At 48.3% G+C, this 22,237-nt stretch overlaps 1 protein-coding gene across 1 annotated transcript in view; it reads left to right on the forward strand.

Annotated features, from left to right (window-relative positions):
* Nucleotides 1-22,237, forward strand: part of hecw1b (HECT, C2 and WW domain containing E3 ubiquitin protein ligase 1b) — a 39,088-nt gene that overhangs the window by 15,772 nt on the left and 1,079 nt on the right. The window contains exons 7-30 of the mRNA XM_062517392.1: nucleotides 4,996-5,138; nucleotides 6,041-6,141; nucleotides 6,487-6,530; nucleotides 6,591-6,778; nucleotides 6,908-7,545; nucleotides 7,585-7,950; nucleotides 8,678-8,779; nucleotides 9,076-9,226; nucleotides 11,879-12,002; nucleotides 12,096-12,263; nucleotides 12,482-12,667; nucleotides 13,544-13,678; nucleotides 14,369-14,474; nucleotides 14,891-14,987; nucleotides 15,240-15,323; nucleotides 15,504-15,610; nucleotides 16,504-16,618; nucleotides 18,218-18,331; nucleotides 18,819-18,971; nucleotides 19,517-19,615; nucleotides 19,886-20,015; nucleotides 20,654-20,800; nucleotides 21,116-21,230; nucleotides 21,505-21,703. Coding sequence (XP_062373376.1) covers nucleotides 4,996-5,138; nucleotides 6,041-6,141; nucleotides 6,487-6,530; nucleotides 6,591-6,778; nucleotides 6,908-7,545; nucleotides 7,585-7,950; nucleotides 8,678-8,779; nucleotides 9,076-9,226; nucleotides 11,879-12,002; nucleotides 12,096-12,263; nucleotides 12,482-12,667; nucleotides 13,544-13,678; nucleotides 14,369-14,474; nucleotides 14,891-14,987; nucleotides 15,240-15,323; nucleotides 15,504-15,610; nucleotides 16,504-16,618; nucleotides 18,218-18,331; nucleotides 18,819-18,971; nucleotides 19,517-19,615; nucleotides 19,886-20,015; nucleotides 20,654-20,800; nucleotides 21,116-21,230; nucleotides 21,505-21,703 — 3,812 coding nt within the window. The remainder of the gene's footprint in view (nucleotides 1-4,995; nucleotides 5,139-6,040; nucleotides 6,142-6,486; nucleotides 6,531-6,590; nucleotides 6,779-6,907; nucleotides 7,546-7,584; nucleotides 7,951-8,677; nucleotides 8,780-9,075; nucleotides 9,227-11,878; nucleotides 12,003-12,095; nucleotides 12,264-12,481; nucleotides 12,668-13,543; nucleotides 13,679-14,368; nucleotides 14,475-14,890; nucleotides 14,988-15,239; nucleotides 15,324-15,503; nucleotides 15,611-16,503; nucleotides 16,619-18,217; nucleotides 18,332-18,818; nucleotides 18,972-19,516; nucleotides 19,616-19,885; nucleotides 20,016-20,653; nucleotides 20,801-21,115; nucleotides 21,231-21,504; nucleotides 21,704-22,237) is intronic.

Here is a 22,237-nt window from a genome sequence, read left to right on the forward strand (position 1 = left end):
CAGAATACTGTACATTTGGTTTACAGTTTACTCTTTCAAAATACACCACACAAATAAAACCACTTGTGAAGCAAACGTTGTGTGGAATGTGCTTTGCATTCCAAAATGCATTCAGTGGCCACTTCTGACATCTCTTTCAGTCAGTGATCACCATCAGCTTTGCATTGCATTGCTAAGGCAGCTTTGCAAACCCATCAACTGATGCCTGTTGTGGGTGTGAGGAGGTTCAAAAGAGGCAGTGAGACAAGCGTGGGAAACATCATGACATGTTTCTTTGAAGTGTGAAACATGTCATCATCACATATTTCTTTTAAATATGTTGTAACACTAGCTGAAGTTGCTGTTTTGTAGTGGTTGCTTGGTGTCTCTAGTTTTCTCTGATATGATGCAATTCTCAATGAGGCAGAGATACAGTGGGCAGAATAAGTATTTGAACCCATGCTAATGTTGCCTAAAAAGAGGAATATAAAATCGTATTTTAGAAATTGATCTTAATGCCTTAAAAATAACAAAAAGAGTAAAAATCCAACCCTTAAGGACACCAATTTTATTTTTGAATGAAGAATGTATCGTAATTAATTTGATTTCATTTAATCAATTAATGGAAAAAAACACCATGCCAATATGGTGAAGGATATGTAATGATGTGGGGCTATTTTAATTCCAAAGGCCAAGGGGAATGTATAAGGATGCATAATATCCTGGATCCATTAAGTGACCAGAAAGTGGCCTTTAAAAATAAAATACAAAATCGTCCTGCTTCTATGGGATTTTAATATAGGGGTCAAATACGTATGCCCCCTGTATTTGAAGGAAGACCATTTATTTATTTACGATACATTGTTCATTAACAAAGACAATTGGTTTCCTTAAAGGTTGGATATTTACAATTTGTTTTAAATTAAGGCATTGAGATCAAATTGGAAGTTACTGTATGTGAGTAGCTCCTTGTGGTTGTCAGGTTGTCCAGATGTACTTGTGAGATTGTGTTGTCACACCTGTGGTTTTCAGCGAAACAGAATTTTCTTTTTTACTTTGGTGTGTCGGTGTACAGGATGTGGTTGAGAGGGCCTTAAATTTAGCTGATTCAGCCCCTGTGTTCTCACTTCCACAGAGCTTGTTGTTGTGACATGTTTTCTCTGCTCTGCTCTATACGCAGTACGGATGTGAGCATGAGGAGAGTGTACGCGTATCACCATGGTTGCCATGCAACTCAGTTTACTGTATGTATCAACCCATGTAGCTTTAGTGTGGGTGAGCACATATATCTGTGTGTGTGTGTGTGTGTGTGTGTGTGTGTGTGTGTACATGCATGTGTGGGTATATATGTGTGTGTGTGTGTGTGTGTACATGCATGTGTGGGTATATGTGTATGTGTGTGTGTGTGTGTGTGTGTGTGTGTGTGTGTGTGTGTGTGTGTGTGTGTGTGTGTGTGTGTGTGTGTGTGTGTGTGTGTGTGTGTGTGTGTGTGTGTGTGTGTGTGTGTGTGTGTGCGCACGCGTATATTCAACATGGTGTAGGGTGGCTCTGTGTGTATCTCCTGGCCTGGGACTTGAGCTGATGGGGGCTGAGTGAATCAGTCAGATCAGGATCATGTGAGTGAGAGGAGAGCGAGATGGCCTGGCTGCAGAGCACTGAATATAGGTCAAGTCCTGGAGAAAGTGACAGACATGGAGACGGAGACAGAGAGAGAGAAAGAGATAGATACAGAAGATAGAAGGAGGAGGGAGTAGAACGAGAGAGAGAGATTCTGTAAGACAGGACAAATAAAAAGACAAAAAGAAAAATGGCTGAAAGAGAGAGAGCATGTGAGAGACTGAATAAGAGATGAATGAGAAAGGCAAAAGAGAAGGACTGAATAGGAAAATGAGATTAAAAAGAACAGGGAAAGGAAGAGAGGATGAACAAAGACAGTGAGAATGATAGAGAGATGCTGCTCATTTCCTTTCATCTCCTACTGATGGGAGTCAAGCGGATAGGTCTGGCTTACACCACTTCTGACACGCTGCCTTTAGAGAGAGAGAGGGAATGATAGACAGAGGGAGGGGAGGAAGGAATGAATAGCTGGATGAATGAATTAATGAATGGGTGGGTGAATGAATGAATGGGTGGATGGATGAATGGATGGATGGGTGCATGAATGGATGAATGGGTGGGTGGGTGGATGACTCTCTGGGTGGATTGATAGATAAATGGATAGGTGAATGAATGTGACAGAGATAAAGAACGAGAATGAGAGGGTGGTGGAGTAGAGAAGAGAGAAGAGAGAGAGCGAGAGCTGAGAGGAATGGCCCTTTCATCTGCCTCTTACAGCAGGACCAAGAGCTGGCCTAGTGACTCAGGCAGCCGTTAGTGACTCCCTCACTCGTCTTCTCCAGGTTCTCTCTCTCTCCCTCCATCTCTTCCTCATCTTCAGCTCCCTCTCCTTCAGCTCCCTCTCCTTCATCTCTTTCTCTGTCCTCTCTTTCTCTCTCTCCCTCCATCTCCCCTCCCTCTCCCTCTCCACTGCCTGCCTGTCATTAGCCTTGTCCCAGTCCCAGTGCCATATCCCCTGTGATGGGAGCAAGGTTAACAGCCTGCCTGGTAACATATGCAGCCACACACTCCTGCTCAAAACACAAACAAAGCACACACAAATAGACAAACATACACACAGAAACACAAAAGCTTTTGTCTATGGGTAAAGATTGGTTATGGCTAGTGTGTAGTGTACATGTGGCTACACATAAAAGACACTCAAGGCAAGTAGTGTGTGTGTGTGTGTGTGTGTGTGTGTGTGTGTGTGTGTGTGCATGTGTATGTTTATGAAGCTCACTACCAGCAGAGAGAGGAAGAGAGAGAGAGAGAGAGAGAGAGAGAGAGAGAGAGAGAGGGAGGGAGGGAGGGAGGGAGGAAAGGAGAGAGAGAAAGAGAGAGAAGAGTCACATGACCCGCGTTATCTGCACAGCAGGGGAGCCCAGAGGGTTGCTGTGGATACAGAACCTTGGCGACTGGTGGTGCAGATATGACAGAGCTGCTGAATGGAGGGGCAGGAGAGAGTGGGAGTGTGTGGGAGTGTGAATGTGTGGGAGCCTGTGTGTGTGTGGGGGGGGGGAGTGTGTACGTGTGGGTGTGTGTGTGTGTGTGTAGGGGGGGGGGAGATCAGCAAAGGCAGGAGGCAGCGTGGCGTCCAGTGCCCCTCTGTGCCCCTCCAGCTATGCAGGATGACTGGGGCTCAGAGGTGGAGCGTGGCTGGGTGGGTGGGTGCATGGGTGGGTGGGTGGGTGGGTGCATGGGTGGGTGGGTGGATGTTCTTTTTTGTCTTTTTTTTCTGGTGCTGTTTCAAATTCAGAGCAGGTTTGCCCTTCACACAGGGACAACAGCCTTTCTCCTCTCAGTTCTCAGAGGCATGGGAGTCAGGGATGAAACCAGAAGTACAAACATACACATACTGTACACATACACATAGACTACACATACACATACACATACACATACTATACAGTATGTATACACACTTGCGCCCATACTGTAGTTACACATGCAGTTATACAAAGCCAAACTCAAAGATGCACACACACAGTCAGCAACTCACAGATACAGACACACACACTCACAGTTCTATTCTCGGCAAAGAAATTTCAATAATGGATCACTCCCACTTCATCTCTTTCTCTCTGTCTCTCCCTCTCTCTCTCTCTCCCTCTCTCTCTTCCTCTCCCTCTCTCTCTTCCTCTCCCTCCTCTTTGCATGTTGGAGAGACCCGTACTTAGATGGCTCCTTTGCAGGGAAGCTGAGGCAGACTTAAGTAGCTGCAGACTTAAGTTCCACAGCATATCCTCAGCACACTCCCTTCTGGAGGCTCTGCCGCGGCAGTGTAGTGGAGCCCTGAGCAGGCAGTGAGAGTGAGCAGGGTCCACCGATACAGTCTTTTGCCTGAGAGGCTTTGCATGACTCATGGCTGTAGCCGTAAGCCTTCCTGCTGCTTCACGGTAATACTGGCCACTTATTTCAGGCGTTCATCATCCAAATATCGCACTTCACAGCATTCTAATGCTCCTCAGATTACACAAACACACTGATTCAAGTGTGTGTTTACAATCTCTGCCAGACTCAGGCCTTTCTCTGCCCTCGAGTTCTTATTTAAGACTTTTATAAGTGTTACTGATTTCACACGTGTAACTGATCTATTCAAATGGAGTTATGTAGGCTGATAAGCATGCCCCTTTTGAGAAGCAGATAGTGTATGTTTATTTTGAGCCCTGTATTGACCAAGTAGCGTACAAATGTAGTGTTCTACCTGTCATTGCATATTGGCTGTCAAGCTTTTATGAATACTCAGCTAGCTGAAAGTCAGCACCCAGATGCACACACACTCATATTTTCAGAGCAAGGTCTTTTCATCCAGAGATCACAGTGTAGAGTTTGCCAGACAATAACTATAGCTCATACTGGAAAACTCTGCTTGTTGACAGACTTTGCATGTTGCCTTTGAAATGAGGGTCCTCAGTTACAAATCTCCCTCTTACACCCAAACACACATGTAGAGAATGCAGGCTCAGCACCCTGGACAGCGGCCCTAGGGTCTTGTGCTGTGATTGTGTACAGCACTACAGCTGTGTACAGCAGGGTGGGCGTGATGAGGCCAGAGTCACACTACTCTCCATAGTAATAAGCCTCATATCACCCTGGTGTTAGGATTTTCTCCAGCCTCTCTGATCCCTTTAATACTCTCAACTTTATTGTTTTCTATTTGCTGTTTTCTCCTCAGGCCCTTGCTCTCACCCTGTATACTACTATTCCTCTCTTTCCCTCTCTCCCCCCCCCCCCCTCTCTCTCTCTCTCTCCCCCCCCCTCTCTCTCTCATCTCTGTTGTATTAATAATGATATTGACTTGTTTGTTTTTTCTCTATCCCCCCTCCGCCCCTCTCTCCCCCCTCCGCCCCTCTCTCTCCCTCTCTCTCTCTCTCTCTCCCTCTCTCTCTCTATCTCTCTCTCTCTCTCTCTGTGTTGCAGCGGTTTAATTTTGTTTCTCTGCCCACGGATGTCCTGGAGATCGAGGTGAAGGACAAATTTGCCAAAAGTCGGCCCATCATCAAGCGCTTCCTGGGCAAGCTGTCCATGCCTGTACAGAGATTGCTGGAGAAGCATGCGATCGGGTATACAGAGAGAGATTATATATTTGACTTAAACCAGAGGCTTTATTCAGTTTATACACTCATATTATAATATAATTGCAAAATCCATTATAATACCACCAAACAGTAATTGTAGTTTTAAAGAGCACCTTAAGGCGGGGGGGACCACTCTCTCGTCTTCTGACATGATTACACCGATATATCACATACTTTTCATAGATAATATCATTCATCAATCCACAAGGCTTACCGTATCTCAAGAAAAAGACATGGTAGGGAGAGAGGAGAGAGGAGAGAGAGCCCAGCAGTGTGGTGTGATTTATAAGGGGGTAATATGAGATGTGATAGTATCTGTTGTATGTGAGCTCCCCCGGTGCTGTAATGCCATGCTGGATATTAGGGCTGCTCTGTGCCTGCTAATGCCTACTAATGACTCACTGGAGCCCAGGGGTCACCCACATCTGGCCTGAATGCTAATTGAACAGGGAGGAGAGGGAGAAGGGCTTTGCTGCTACAATGATCTCACCATGCTTAATGTCACACCTAATCTGCCTTCTGTTCACCTCAACTCCTCCTCTCTCCTCTTCTCTCCTCTTCTCCTCTCTTCTCTTCTCTTCTCCTCTCCTTTCTCCTCTTCTCCTCTCTTCTCTGCTCTTCTCTTCTCCTCTCCTCTTCTCTTCTCTTCTTCTCTCTTCTCTGCTCTTCTCTTCTCCTCTCCTCTCTTCTCTGCTTTTCCCTTCTCCTTTCTTCTCTCTTTTCTTATTTTCTCTGCTCTTCTCTTGTCTTCTATTCTATTCTTTTCTCGTCTCGTCTCCTCTCTTCTCCTCTCTCGTCTCCTCTCTTCTCCTCTCTTGTCTTTTCTCTTACATTACTCCACCCTGCTCCTGTTCTTCCTGCCGCTATGCCGTCTTCCCACCGTGAAGGGATCGGGTGGTCAGTTACTCCCTGGGCCGAAGGTTACCCACAGAGTATGTCAGCGGTCAACTGCAGTTCAGATTTGAGATCACCTCCTCCATTCATCCAGGTTCAAGCAACTTTTTCAAGCCTCTTTTGCGTCTCTCTTTCTGTCTGTGGCTGTTTCTCTCTGTTTATCCGTCTCTGTCTGTCTATTCCTCTCTTCTCTCAAAGGAAGAGACAGAACTGTCTAATTTCACAATGTGCTCCCAGCTCACTGGTATTTGCACTGATTTTGACTGTTTTGCAACTTTGCCCCATGAGCAACCTTCCTGTAATTTTCTAAGTTTCAGCAATAATCGTGTGTGTGTGCGTGTGTGTGTACGTGTGTGTGTGTGTGTGTGTGTACGTGTGTGTGTGTGTGTGTGTGTGTGTGCGTGCGTGCGTATGTGCGTGTGTGCGTGTGTGTCCACAGATGATGAGGACATGTCTCTGAGCACGGAGCCGGAGTGTGCCACGGTGCAGGAGCGGGAGGAGACGGACGGGCATGACGGGCATGAGGAGGGGGAGGGGCATGAGGGCGCGCGGTGCCGCCCCACCCAGGCGGAGGACGCCATGAGCCTGGACCAGGGGGCGCCAGAGCTGCCGCTGGACCTCCCCATGGACACGGCCGCATCCACAGGGCCCCAGGAGGAGCTACAGAGCCAGCAAGGGGAGAGGGAGGCGCAGGAGGAGGAGGAGGAGGAGGTGGAGGAGGAGAGGAGACAGCCCAGGGGGGAGGAGGACGCGCAGGCCCACGGCCAGGCCACTGGGCGGCCCTCGGGGCAGCAGGAGCGCGGAGGAGAGCCGGGTCCCGTGGAGCCCATGGAGCTCGGAGGAGGCGCAGAGTGGGACAGCCGGAACGGAGCGGTGGCGTCCAGTGCCATGACGTCCAGTGCCATGACGTCCAGTGCCATGACGCCAGTGGCCGAGGAGTGCGAAGAGCTGGACACGGCCTGCAGCGCTGGGACCGCGGGAGAGCCGGAGGAGCGTGGGGCAGTGGAGGAGGAGGAGGAGGAGGAGGAGGAGGAGGAGATGCTGGAGGTGGTGGAGGAGGTGGAGGGCGAGCTGGAGGAGGGCTGCTCTCTGCTGCGCGTGCGCACCACCCCGCGGCGGAAGGCGCGGCCCTGCTCGCTCCCCGTGTCCGAGCTGGAGACGGTCATCGCCTCGGCGGGCGGCGAGCCCGAGACGCCGCGCACGCACTACATCCGCATCCACCGCCTGCTCCACAGCCTGCCCTCCGCCCACGAGGCAGACCGCCACGCCGACCACCCCGCCTGCGGCCAGCAGAAGCCGTCGGTCAGCCAGGAGGAGGAGGAGGACGAGGAGGAGGAGGAGGACGAAGATGTGGTGCTGGAGCCCCACGCCCCGCTCTCGCCCAACGGCACGCCGTGCCCACGCCGGGCACTGCCCCGCAGCCGGTCCGTGGAGCGCCTGTCCGACCTCATCTACCAGCTGGACGGAGACGGCCGGCCGCTGGACGCTCAGGGCAGCAGTGGCGGGGCGGCGGGAGGAGGAGGAGGAGGAGGAGGAGGAGGAGGGGAGAGTGAGGAAGAGCTGAGCCCCGTGCCCTGCTGCAGCCGCACCGCGCTGACCGGCCCCCACGGGAGAGCCCTGTCGCTGGACAGCGCCCGCCACACCCACGCCGGCGTCTTCTCCTCCCAGGAGGACGACGAAGAGGAGGAAGAGGAGGAGGAGGAGGACGGCAGGGACGGGGCTCGGCAGGTCAACGGCGTGCTGGGCTCCTCCGAGCCGGACCACGGCCCGGCGTCCCAGCGCAGAGAGCCCGGCGACGGGCGGCCGCAGTGGGAGGAGGCTCCGCCCACACACGTGCAGAGCCCCCAGAGCAGCGTGGGAAACGGACCGGCGCCCGCCGCAGGGTCCAGCGGCAGGACTGGACGTGAGTAGCCGCAGGATGACCCTCATAGCACACCGTAGTTCTGTTGCTGTTGGGAAGGCTGATTCATACTTTGGCATGATCACGTGACTACTGGCGGACAATAAGTGCTCACAGCAATGGCTAACGTTTACATGTTTGTAGCTATACACACAAAGTGACATCTGTTGCATCATGTGATGAAGTTCTCATCTGAATGTACACCCTGTCTGCTGGCGAATGACAGCTTGATCAATTCTTTGTTTTACTCTGGAAGCTGCATTTTGAATTAACTGGAGTTTGTGTAATATTTGCTTTGTTAGTCCACCTAAAAGAGCGTTACAGTAGTCTAATCGACTTGTTTTGAGCCATCCAAGTTTTGATATCTGACATACATTTGATCATGTATGTAAGGTCATTCAAAGGGCTAGGATTGTCTGAGGAAATATTTTTTTTTTAAAAGTATAAAACGTACGTACGTCATATCAACACTTGCACATTTTGCAACTCAGTTTTGCAACCCAGTTTTCCAGTAAATTATGTGCCTATCTATGACTCATTACTTCCTCTCTTTGGCTGCATCCTTAAAATGCAATGCATGAGATTATCTTCAACATAGATGACCTTAACCTGAAATATACTGTCGATCTCCTTACATAGACAACATATATATCCATTATATCATATCTTGAGAGTACTACTTCAATAGACAAGACAGAAAATCCTCTCTCTCTCTCTCTCACACACACAGGTGACTGTCCTCTGCCCGGTAGTCACCCTCCAGTCAGTCAGCTTCCAGCTCTGCGGCCCGACCCTCACCATTACCCAACCATCGATGAGCCTCTTCCTCCCAGTAAGACCTCAGTCCTCTCTTCTCCCTCTCCCTCTCTTTCTCTCTCTCTCTCTATCTCTCACTGTCTCTCACTCTCTCTCTCCCTCACTCACTCTCTCACAGGCCCAAATACACCCTACCCACTATTGTTTTTATATGCCCTGTCGTCTCACTGGAAGACTTTTGTTGTAAAAGATCAAAGAAAAAGAAACAATATAATATGTACATACAGTACATTGCAAGTGTATAGATGTTATTAACTCATTCTGTTACTGCATGTGTATGTTTGCTCTGTGTGTGTGTGTGTGTGTGTGTAGACTGGGAGGCCCGTATTGACAGCCACGGCCGGGTCTTCTATGTGGACCACATCAACCGCACCACCACCTGGCAGAGGCCCACCACCGCCGCCACTCCAGACGGCCTGCGCCGCTCCGGCTCCGTCCAGCAGATGGAGCAGCTCAACAGGAGGTGTGTGTGCCTGTGTGTGTGTGTGTGTGTGTGTGTGTGTGTGTGTGTGTGTTTTGGGGGGGTGGGGTGTGAAGAAGCGTAGGGGGACTTCTCTCATGCTTTATTTAATTGTGTACTTTCCCCTCTCACTCTTTCTCATGCATTCTGTATTGCTATTATTCATATCTCTTCCTACTGTGGTCTCTTTCCGTTGTTTTCTATCAGTCTCTTCCTCCCTGTGTCTCTCTCTCTTCCTGTCCCTCTGTCTCTCTCGCTCAACAACATGAGTCTGTTCTAGCATTCTTGTTCTTGCATTCTTGTGTGGGTTGCTTTCGCAGAAGTAGTGCCATCTCCAGCAGAGGCAGACAGGTGTAGGATGAACAGGTGGAAAGGCTCTCTAGAGATGAGTGGATGGACTGGCAGAGGCAAACTGTTTGTCTGTCTTGTTCTATCACTGTGTAGGGGTCAGGAACATAATCAACAGCTTAGAAGTGGTGAATGCCAGGAAAACATGACAAGACCATGTATGGTACATTTAAGGGCAGCGGTGGGCAGACCAAAACCAGGCCCCTGCTGTGGCAGACCTTCATATCTCTAGGACTACCCAAGTGCAGCTTAGCCCAGTAAACCGAAGCATAGCCCCAAATGTAGCGTCCACCGCTACAACGCCGAACTATGCCCCTGTATTTGGTGGAGACCCAACTATGTATTAGGCAGAGCCAGACATCCGCAAGAGGGGCAAACAATAAAGCATCATCTGCATACAGGACGTCGAAAACAACCAGGAAACCGCAAAAAGAAAAAGAACAAAGGAAAACACATATGGACGTAATAGCCTGTTTGTCCGTCTGTCTGCCTGTCTGCCTGTCTGTGCATGTATCCATCATTCTGTCCTGCCTCTGGCCTGGAAGGTGCCATTTCTCTCCCCCCTCATTACAACATTAGGGCTTATGTGTATAGGGGAGGGGATTGGATCTGGATAGAACTCTAGTTCTGCATTCATTGTTTCAGTAAGGCTAAATTGTCCACAACTTACTGTAATGAGGAAAGTTGTGTGTCATTAGTTTAGTGAGGGAACGCTTATGTGCAAGGATGGCAGTTCATGCTGAAGGTCTGTTCTTCAGCACATGCATGTCCATCAGATGCAGCAGTGGGCCACTGCAGGGGGCAGGTCCTGAGGGCAAGCGAGCTAGCTGGACGTGCTGGGCACTCTCTGCCCAATAGAGTGATGAAGTGCCATATGCTGATGACTCACGGCCCACACATGTTTCCGGAGCGCAAGTGTGAGTGTGACTTACTCATGCTTAATGCTGGGCCTACTCAGCACACACACAAACATGCCCTCTCACACCCCCTGCTGGAGAGAAGAGAAAATGCTTTATTTATTTATTTTAGAAAAAAAAAGGGGGGGGGGGATCATTCAACTACTATTGAGGTCATACTGCACTGTATTTTGTCAAGACATATATGTGTGAACAGGAAAGAAAAAGCAAGGCAAGGTGATAGGCACTTTTATGGTTAATCAGGGCTGGCTTATGTTTCTCAGTAGTTGTTGTCCTCCACCCTGACTGCAGGAAGTGGTCTATAACCGCTGGTTTGTGGGTTACGTATTCACAAGAGAATCATTTCTGCTTTATAGAGGCGTGTAATTGCTGCTTCAGTGGAAAGGGGGGGGGGGGGGGGGGGGCTGGGGGCTAGACAGAGCAGTGAGGAAGAGGAAGATGAAGATGAGGCGGTGGCAACGCTACGTACTGTAAGGGCCTCTGTGAAAGCCCTGTCTGTGGTCTGTGTCTGTGGCAGCCAAGGGCGGGGTGCTCTCTCTTATGACTCTTTCTCCCTCTCTCTCTCCCTCTCCCTCCCTCTCTCTCCCTCTCTCTCTCCCTCCCTCACTCTCCCTCCTTCTCTGTGTGTGTGTGTGTGTCTGTACTGTGTCCCAGCTCTACTATGTACTGTGTGTATAGCATGTGTGTACAGTTAGAGAGAGGTATGAGATTCTGAATGAGTTTGTGTGTTGAAAGTGGAATGGTGTAGCCTCGTATCCAGGCAACACCAGGGCCAGCTTTAATCCCTCTCAGCCCCAGCCCTGTCTCATCTTATCTGTGGCACTCCGTCAATCAGCACTCACGCTTATCTGAAATTGTTTGTTTGTGTGTGTGCGTGTGTGTGTGCGTGTGTGTGTGTGTGTGTGTGTGTGTGTGTGTGTGTGTGTGTGTGTGTGTGTGTGTGTGTGTGTGTGTGTGTGTGTGCATGTGTGTGTGTGTGTGTGTGTGTTTGTGTGTTTGTGTGTGTGTGTGTGTGTGTGTGTGTGTGTGTGTGTGTGTGCGTGCGCTTTGTTCTGCAACATAAAGCATATGATTTCATCTGCTTGATGGTCAATAAATGCCAGTTCTAATCCCAGCCCTCAGATGAATTGTGCTTGGTGGCTATCTCAGGTCATTGATTTTATCATCAGTATCACTTGCTCTATCAAGCGCAGTGGTCTACAGTCACAGGAGTCCTCGTGGATGAAGATGAGCAGATAAATAAATATGTGTGTCTTTCATGCTGGAAATTCACAAGAGAAAGAATAGCCTAGTGCACCTCAAACTAAATCACGTCTTGCTCTGAACCAGTGTGATGGATGCAGTAGGATGCATCAAGTTCTATTTCTGCTGACAAATCTGATGTTGCCAGGTACCAAACGATACAGAGAACCATGGCAACGGAGAGGAGAGAGGAGGAGGGAGGCAGCTCCAGAGGAGAGAGAGCGGGCAGCAGTGAGACCGCAGACTCGCCACCACTCGCCAATGGTAAGCCAGCTCTTTCCTCTCTCTGTGTGTTTGTGCGTGTGCATGTGTGTGTGTGTGTGTTTGTGTGTGTGTGCGTGTTTGTGCTAAGAGAGAGATGTGAGATATGTACACACACTCACGCATGTGTCTCTGTGATGTCCGTAGCGGAGTTGAGGAGGGACACGCCCTGTTCCCCGGGCCACTGTCAGAAGATCACCCAGCTGCTCCAGAGCCCGGCGGTCAAGTTCATCACCCACCCCGAGTTCTTCACCGTCCTCCATGCCAACTATGTGAGTGCCCTTTCGCCCGCTGTGGGCATGCTTGTCTGGTCGTGAGAGTATATATACGGTATATGTAATGAACTGTCATGTGTAATTGATAGGACTAATGTGATTGATTATTTTACTTTCACCTTTCTTTGTTCATCATGTTAAAGTGATCTCTCTCTCTCTCTCTCTCTCTCTCTTCCTCTCCTTCTCTGTCCGTGCCCCTCTCTTGTGTGTGTCAGGGTGCTTACCGGATGTTCACCAACAGCTCCTGCCTCAAACACATGATCCTGAAGATTCGACGAGACGCGCGCAACTTTGAGCGCTACCAGCACAACCGCGACCTGGTCACCTTCCTCAACAGGTTCGCCGACGCCCAGCTGGAGCTGCCCCGAGGGTGGGAGATCAAAACCGACCCGCAGGGAAAGGTACGACTCGCTCAGAACACCAGCACCTCTCCATCTGAGCGGTGGTGTCTTGTTGTCAGAAGGACGGTATTTTACTCTCTCATGCACACTCAGAGAGTGGTGGAGAAAGGGAAGCTAAATCCATCAAGGCAGGACATGAGTTGGATCCACCCACATAATTGGTTGCTCCTAGTGACATGTCCACCCAAGGAAACCTACTCACCCAACACATCATTTTAGTCTCTGAGTTCATTTGGACACCTCCAGTACAGTTCCTGCCACACAGCCAGGGTGCTGATGCAGAGGTTCAAACGTTCAGTCTTCAAGCTGTCTTAAAGACACCTACAGTAAAGGGTTCTCACTCCGAGGTAGGCAGCTAAGAACTTGAGTTGGCGTGTTCTTTTAAGGCCTGTTACGTTATGGGCCCACAGGGAATCATCCCAACTCGGAGCTCTCTCATGCCAGGGCCTTAGGGTCCCACCCACAGAGAGAGGCTCTGACCCACAGACTGACCGTGTGAAGTCTGCAGGACGCAGGTTGATGAACTCCCCCAGAGCGTTCATTTAGGAACAAGGAGCCCGCTGTGAGCCTATTAATAATCACACTTGTACTAGAGGAGATCACTTAGCATGAATATTTAAACATTGCGCAATGCCATGTAGTTTAAATTCTTAATAGCTATCCCGTCTGATGAAGCGGAAATGGAAGTATTATGCTGGGGTGATGTGTGTCCCGTGCCAGCTGCTTTTAATGTAATGAATGTACTGGATAGGGAAGTGTCATGTCAAAATAAAAGCATAAAAAGATGCCGAAGTGAAGGGTCTTTGAATAGAAATGTGTTGTTCTTGGGAATGGTGTGATTATGTGAGATGTAAAAGGTTGTTTCTGTGTCTGCAGTCATTCTTTGTGGACCACAACAGTCGTGCCACCACCTTCATAGATCCTCGGATCCCACTGCAGAATGGACGCCTACCCAACCATCTCACACACCGCCAGCATCTGCAGAGACTACGCAGCTACAGCGCAGGAGAGGTGTGTGTGTGTGTGTGTTTGTGTGTGTGTGTGTGTGTGTGTGTGTTCTTGTGTATTCTTGGGTGACCATGCCCTTAAACTAAGAAGACAGTAGAAGCATAATATCTGCACATATGAATAAGCATCACAGCACAGCTGAAAAATACAGGAGATATACATTTGAGCTGGATGACAATACAGTATTACTTTGAGAACCTCAGGCCATTTATAAAACGTTTGTACTGAAAAGGAATCATGTACTGTACTGTACCACTGCAGGTATTTATTTGACTCCCCAATCAGTGGGGGATTGGGCTGAGTCTAGTGCAGATCTGGCACAGATCTCCTGTATCTGGGCTCCATCCCAGGGCCAGCTCCAGCCCCACTCCAGCCCCAATCTCCTCCTATCTGTGCCACTCAATCAGTCAGTGCTCACCCGTGTCTGGAATTGTCTGAGAGAGAGAGAGAGAGCAACAATGACTTTACCCATTCATACCAATAAAGCATTATTAGATTTGATTTGATTTGATTTGATTTGAGAGAGAGAGAGAGAGAGAGAGAGAGAGAGAGAGAGAGAGAGAGAGGGAGAATGTGTGTGTGTAGATCATTATTGTTGGTTGTCTCTTAGTGCTTACAAGTTTTGACCTCAATATATTTTTGATCTCAGCATGTCTAAATGTGTCCCGGCGTTGTCTCCTCATCTCTCCACAGGCGTCTGATGTGTCCCGCAGTCGAGGGGCGTCTCTGCTCACGCGGCCGGGGAACAGTCTCGTGGCCGCCATACGCAGCCAAGGCCAGCAGGAGCCCGTGCCATTAGGTACCGCACACCACATCACACCACACCCTCTCCTCTCACATGCTGGGGGCACACTTAGCAGGCTAACACACTCATTATCGTAGCCTGTGGCGTGTCAGAGCGCGGAGCATCTCACATTAGTAGAGAGCAGACGTTGTGTCCAAGTGTAAATGTAAAGTTATGACGGACAGAGATCTAGCCATTTTTAAATCCCACAGGTTGCATGCATGTGCACACCTGGCGAATGTATAGAGGGTGCAAATACTCCTATCTTATAACCTACTGTAATGTACAACAGATACCTATATGTACTGAAGGCACTTTTATTGATCTAACTGTGTGACCTATGACCTTTGTTTCCAGGCAGTCTGTTGACTCTGTAGTCACATGTACAGTATCACTCACACCTGACTGTGTGCTTGTCTTTTCCTCTACAGCCTACAATGATAAGATTGTGGCGTTTCTACGGCAACCCAACATCTTTGAGGTGTTGCAGGAGCGGCAGCCGAGTTTTGCCCGGAATCACTCGCTCAAGTATGCACAGCCTTGGTTGATGCTGGTTTGGTTGAATATTTCAGCAGTGCATAAATACTTATGGAATATGTTCTCCTGCCTGCGTTATCACAATTTATTGAGCAGTGTTGTTCATTCATTTTAAAGACAATTGCTGTGAACAAGCAGAAAAGCTACACGTGTTTAACTTTAACTTTAAGTATTTTGATAAATTTGTGTGTGTGTGTGTGTGTGTGTGTGTGTGTGTGTGTGTGTGTGTGTGTGTATTCTCAGAGAGAAAGTCCACCACATCCGCACAGAGGGGACCCAGAGACTGGAGAAGCTGTCGTGTGATGCTGATCTGGTCATGCTGCTGAGGTACTGTAGGCTCCCATAGAGAACAGTGCACAGAGGGCTGGTCCAGCCTAGACTTTTCACTGCTTTGTGAATGACTGGGAAGTAGATCACTTCAGGGGAAACATGTTGACTGTCATTTTAGGAATTCCAAAAAATGTTAACCCTGTTTTTATCTCTCTGTGTCCTCACTCACCCCCACAGTCTGTTTGAGGAGGAGATCATGTCGCACGTCCCCGTGAGCACGTTCCACCCCGGCTTCAGCTTCTCCCCCCGCTGCTCCCCAGGCTCCTCGCCCCAGAACTCCCCAGGTCAGTGGAATGCCACTGTTGACTTATCATTTTGCAATCTATGAAAATAGTAGCAGTGTTGTTGTTAGAGACAAATCATTTTTTGAGAGATTTAATATGAGACATTTATTTCACATGTAATACTTGAATAGCCCTATTTTGGGCTTGGCGTATAGTACAACATATCCAGAGGTGTTGCCCTGCATGTGTAACTGTCTTTACTGACTCCATGCTGTTGCCCGGGGCACAAGGCATTCAGGAGCGGCTGCCACTGCTCCCTGCCTGCTGTCTGCCTAGCGATAGCTCTCCAGGTCAGGGGTCACTTTCATCTGCTCTGTCTAATCCACCCCTCCGACTAACCCACCTGATCCTCCAGCCTTTCCGTCATGAGTCCGCCGTGCTGATCTCCTCTGGAGCCTATTATTCCCGTTCCCTAATCTTGGATCTATGACAAGATTCTCGTTCTCCTGGTGTGTCCCTGTTGCCTGGGGCAACATGGTGTTGAATACCTTGTCTCTCCTACTGTTTATTTCTCAACGTGGTGTCAGTTGTCCTCAATGTGGTGTCAGTTGTTTACCTCTCCTGATGGTCACTTTTGTCCCCCCAGTATTTTTCATCCGGTATTTTGAAGTCAGATGGATGCTGACCTGATGTGAGGTGGATTTGACAGATCTGCATCATATCAGGGGCAGGTCTGCCCTGGAGTTATCTGGGAAAGCCCAATTTCCTCTACAGGAAATGCTATTGTAATCTCAGAGTGCTGATCCCTCTGTTGACCCTTGGTCTAATACCGACCTCATGTGATTGTGTGGTCAGCTTGACTCTTGTGTTATGATGAATGCATAGGGCAGAGTTATAGTCAATCCTCTGAGTCTCTGAATATGTTGTGGTGTTTTTGTGTCTTTGTTGCTCAGGGACACAACGGGCCCGAGCACCAGCCCCCTACCGTAGAGACTTTGAGGCCAAACTGCGCAACTTCTACAGGAAGCTGGAAGCCAAAGGATATGGCCAGGGCCCTGGGAAAATCAAGTGAGACACCCATGCTAGGGACACCTATGTCTAACACACACACACATAGACAATAACAGACACACTGAGAAAGCACTTTGTCCTAAAACCGTACAGGCTACTTAGTGAAGTTATTTGCCAGTTTATTTATTTACTAATGAGCATTGTTTTAAGTTAGATGTATTGATATGTGTACAGTAGAAATGTATACAATATCTTGGTGTGTGTGTGTGTGTGTATGTGTGTGTGTGTGTAAGACGTCACTTTTCTGAACCAATGAGGGAACAGGAAGTGGTCGAAGGAAAATCCGTGAAGCAGCCGCGCGCTGTTTGAGACATTAAATGATAACCCCTGTTGAATCCTAATAAAGCTGACTCCGCCAAATATAAGAAGGTCTAGTTCAAAGTAACATTATTCTCAGGGGTCAGGCTGGTGAGCCTGGTGGTGCCTTCGAAAGTAACATTGTGAATTCTCCGGGATCAGGCTTATGTGAGCCATAAGCGTCTGATCAACTATTTACTGTGCAATGCCACCAGTCATTCTTACCGACCCCGTATCGTCAGGAATATGCTGAGGGTCCTATTCTCCTCCACTGCCGATTAATTCGGGCGGTTCCCATACGTTATCATTGTTACTAGTTTCCAGAAAGGATTCAGGGTCTGCCCCGGTGACCTGGACTATTAATACTGTGATACGTGCTGCTCCACAACCACATACTAGCACAGAGGGTTCTGGCTGTGCTAGGACGCGATTACTCGATACAGATCACCATAGACATTTCTATGGCAGCCCCCGTAAAACAAAACGGCCCATCGCTTCATAATATTAGTCAATTTCGAAGACAGTTTGCCCTTTCCAGATGGTTAACTCCTACGGCGGCGGTAGTTAGACCCTAGCCATCCATAACGCTAGCACGTTACCTGGGACCGGACACAGCCGCATAAGTACATAATGGCTACGCGGATCAGCATAACAAATTTATTGGACAGGTACAAGCTAGTCATCCAACACATTACAGAAGTACATCTAAATGCAAAGCGTGAAAGTTACTTAAACAGGTTCAAGAAATACTTAGGCTAAGATACAAAAACAGACAGAGAATGAAACATACTTTACCAGCTCAGAGGAAGATGACTACACACCGAAGTGTGGGAGCTCATGGCTAAGAGACTCCATGAATAATGTTTTGTCTACGCTTTTATAGGCTACAAAGTTTGTGATTGGTTCACACAGTGACAGGGGTTACATGAATGGAGATCACATGATGAGTACTGTAGGTGAAACTGAGACCATTGTTGTAGTGAAACCACTTGAGTAAATCAATCAAGACATGACAATACATTTGGTTACATCCTGGTCCAAGTTAACTTCTGAGGACTTTGGACAAACGTGTGACAGGAGGTCCACAATAGGCCTACACTCAGTAGCTAATCAAGAGTCCATATATGATTGAAAGGAATGTCATCAGCCTGGGAACTTAGATCCTTACATGTGTGTGTGTGTGTGTGTGTGTGTGAGAGAGAGAGAGAGAGAGAGAGAGAGAGAGAGAGAGAGATTGTGTGTGTGTGTGTGTGTGTGTGTATGCTGTATGTGACTCACTCCATCCTCGTTGTGCTCCAGGCTGATAGTGCGGCGAGATCACCTGCTGGAGGGCACCTTTAACCAGGTGATGGCCTACTCACGCAAGGAGCTGCAGAGGAACAAGCTCTACATCACGTTTGTGGGAGAGGAAGGGTAGGAAATACACACTCTTCTTCAGTGTTCTACAACCTCTCCTTTACTCAAGTTCACTGCTTTTGACCCTGAGAGGGACACCATTTTCAGAGGCGAACACCCCGGGTTCAGAAAGTAAAAGTCCTGCCAAGTATTTGATCCAACCATTTAGTAAACCAGCTCATCCTTATTAGCTGTCTGGAACCTCTGGAACCAGGAATGTCCGCCTCTGACCATTTTCTTCTTGTCTCAGTTATGGGCATCTTATCAGGCTTACTGTAGATCAGACTCACTGAAATCAGTATACGGTATACAGTATACAAGACATGGATAACTTAGATTTTCTGGGGTTTAATTTCCACTCAGAATTCACTATATCTACCTAAGATTGTCTGTAAAATGGGCCCACTGTATGTCACTGATGTTGTAAGTCTCATCTCGACTGTGTGTGTGTGTGCGTGCGTGCGTGTGTGTGGTTCCTGCCTGCTGCTGTCTGTGTCTCCCTCAGCTTGGACTACAGTGGGCCGTCTCGTGAGTTCTTCTTCCTGCTCTCCCAGGAGCTGTTCAACCCGTACTACGGCCTGTTTGAGTACTCCGCCAACGACACCTACACCGTCCAGATCAGCCCCATGTCTGCCTTCGTGGAGAACCATCTGGAATGGTGAGGTCCCTCACACCCGCCTCCCATAAACACATACTGTACACTTCCTGTTTGGAGGAACGAGAGGCAGTTTTTCCCACAGTGATATATTAGCTGGTGGTGCGTTAAGCACTGGGTGAGAAGATCAGGAAATAAATGGGCTTCCGAATACTGTTGTGCTAAGAGTGCTAAGAGTGCCCTGTGTGTTGAAGGAGGATACAGTAGGCAAGGCTTGCTGTTGTCATTGGATGGGTTCCTATTCTGGACACAAGAGTCTAGAGTGATATGACCCTCACACTCCATAAATAGACAGTGGAGCTTGAGAAAGCCCTTCCCGGAAGTATAGACTATTGTTAAAACTAGTCAATGTAGTTTATGCTGTTGTTTTGGGGGACGGGGGCTATTTGCATGGGTCCATCGTCTCCTGTTTGAACTATTTACTACAATTAATGGCTTTGATTTTCTGACAGTTTTATAAGAGAAGGGTAGCAACTTAAGCATAATGTGTGCGCAGGTGTGGGTTTGTCTTTGTGGTGTTTTGTTCATGTGTATGTGTGTGTATTCAGGTTCCGGTTTAGCGGGCGTATCCTTGGTCTGGCCCTGATTCACCAATACCTGCTGGATGCCTTCTTCACACGGCCATTCTACAAAGCCCTCCTCAGGCTGTGAGTGCATCTTTACATTCACTTAGTCCTGTACACTGATTACTTTATGGGAATAATGTCAATAAAACTACAAAAGGACAAGGCGTATAATCAATTGATATTCACAGATATATGAAAAGTCTAAAGACTACTGCTAGTAGAAGAGCTGTTTTGAGATCTTATGATTATGAATCCAAATACTCACATTCCATATGCACAGGAAATAGCCTATAAGGTCAGCCGTACAGTACATGAAGGCTCTGTTTCATGAGCACTGCTTTTCATTGACAGATCAACTGATCTCAGTGACCTGGAGTACCTGGATGAGGAGTTCCACCAGAGTTTACAGTGGATGAAGGACAACGACATCACCGACGTTCTGGACCTCACCTTCACCGTCAACGAGGAGGTCTTCGGTCAGGTGAGAGACACCCCTGGGCAAACAGACACCCCTACATTCAACAGTAACAAATACATAGCCAGTGTTTTATGGTAACATTGTTTACGTACAGCACTGGAAACACAAATTAAGGTTATAATCATGTAATTATAATATGTATCATTATATACTGTATATATCAGTGTGCTGTTGCTCTTTATTGCCACTAACACCAACACCATGACATGGATTACCTGGGCTCATCCTGCACATTCTAAAACTGATAGTTCCAGTCATTGATTATGATTGGCTGAATCATATTCGATACCAGTGTAAAACCCAACACAAACATGCACCTTGATTTCACCTTTCGTTCTATAGTAATGCGCTAACACAACTTATACAAAGTTAGAGTAGCTCGTGTTGATGTTACATGGCAACCAACCACTCAGATAGAGGAAATATATAATGCAATGATTATCTATGAATACATCATTGCATTTTTAGTTGCTGTGCCTTCGTTTCATGAAATCTTGCGGAATAGACTTAGTAACAGTTTTAGAAAGGCAATTAGCCACTCAAGTTAGTCGTTTGCACTGATTTTAGAACAGTCAAGGGGGTTTTACTGAATGTAGGCTACAACAGTGAAATGAACTTGTCGTGGTCTGTTGTGGTGACAGGTGACAGAGCGAGAGCTGAAATCGGGCGGAGCAAACATCCAGGTGACGGAGAAGAACAAGAAGGAGTACATTGACCGCATGGTGAAGTGGAGGGTGGAGCGAGGGGTTGTTCAGCAGACACAGGCCATGGTCAGAGGCTTCTACGAGGTACGCCAGGACGGGTCAAGGCACATCGTTTGGACCTTCTGTATATTTGCACAGAATGCACACCCTGTTGTATTTATCGTTCATGTACACACACACACACATACACACATGCACGCATGCACCCACGGACACACACACACACACACACACACACACACACACACACACACACATGCACATTCAAACACAGCCTCTTTCCTCTCTCTCTCTCTCTCTCTCTCTCCTCCTCCTCCTCTGTGAGTATCCATATGGGCTATGTGTTGGGCGGTGAGTTGTCAGATGTGTCCTGAGCTCTGTGAACGTGTGTGTGTGCAGGTGGTGGACTCTCGGCTGGTGTCCGTGTTTGATGCCAGGGAGCTGGAGCTGGTCATTGCAGGCACCGCAGAGATCGACCTGAACGACTGGAGGAACAACACCGAGTACAGAGGAGGTCAGAACCAGCCAGCGCATATTGTACTGACCACACAGACCACACAGACCACGCAGTCATTTCCCATAGACAAATAGCATTGTATTGCACAGCAATGTAAAGGCATTATAATTACAGACATTACTATGCACATGAGCATTTTTATTTGAATATGCTGTGGTATGATATTGTATAGTATGGTACAGTGGTCTGAGACATTGCATGAGATGACATTACATGATATGATAATCTATGTAATATGTAACCCCGTGTATGTATAATGTCCCATCTCCAGGCTACCATGACGGGCACATAGTGATCCGGTGGTTCTGGGGGGCCGTGGAGCGCTTCAATAACGAGCAGCGGCTGCGCCTGCTGCAGTTTGTGACGGGCACGTCCAGCGTGCCCTACGAGGGCTTCACCGCACTGCGGGGCAGCAACGGCCTCCGCCGCTTCTGCATCGAGAAGTGGGGCAAGATCACCTCACTGCCCAGGTATGGTGTTGGTGTGCACACCTGTGCCCCCTTAGAGTCCCTGTCCTCCTGGCTAGTGGGACCCGCTGGCATGCTGTGGTGTTGGGGTTGACCTCCATCAGCACAGGTGACTTTGTACTCTGACTGAGGCGCAATACAAGAGTGGCTCTTGTGGTCAGGAGACAGGCTTATTGCCCCAGATGGCCAGGCTGTTCTGTCCCTTCACCACAGACATGTTGGGGAGTGTTATAGACCCTTTCAGCCTGTTCCTTAAGGGTTTCCAGTTTCCAGACATGTTCAGAACCCCCACCGATCTGAAATGTGTACTGTCCTGCACATGTGTTTGTTTCTGCAGTTCAGGGTCAATGTCTTCATGCATAGGGATGAGTCACTAAATGGATTTGCATATTCTGACCAGTCTTTGTTGAATATTACAGTATCCTTTATTTGCATATGTTACTGTGATCCTAACTAGCCAGTTCTGGTCCAGTGGTTTCGGCCTCAATAGCTCTCAATGTGCTCCAAGCATGTTGTTTGTGTGTCCAATGAAGAATT

Source organism: Sardina pilchardus, chromosome 2 (genome assembly GCF_963854185.1).
Source record: "Sardina pilchardus chromosome 2, fSarPil1.1, whole genome shotgun sequence".
In the NCBI taxonomy this organism is placed as follows: Eukaryota; Metazoa; Chordata; class Actinopteri; order Clupeiformes; family Clupeidae; genus Sardina; species Sardina pilchardus.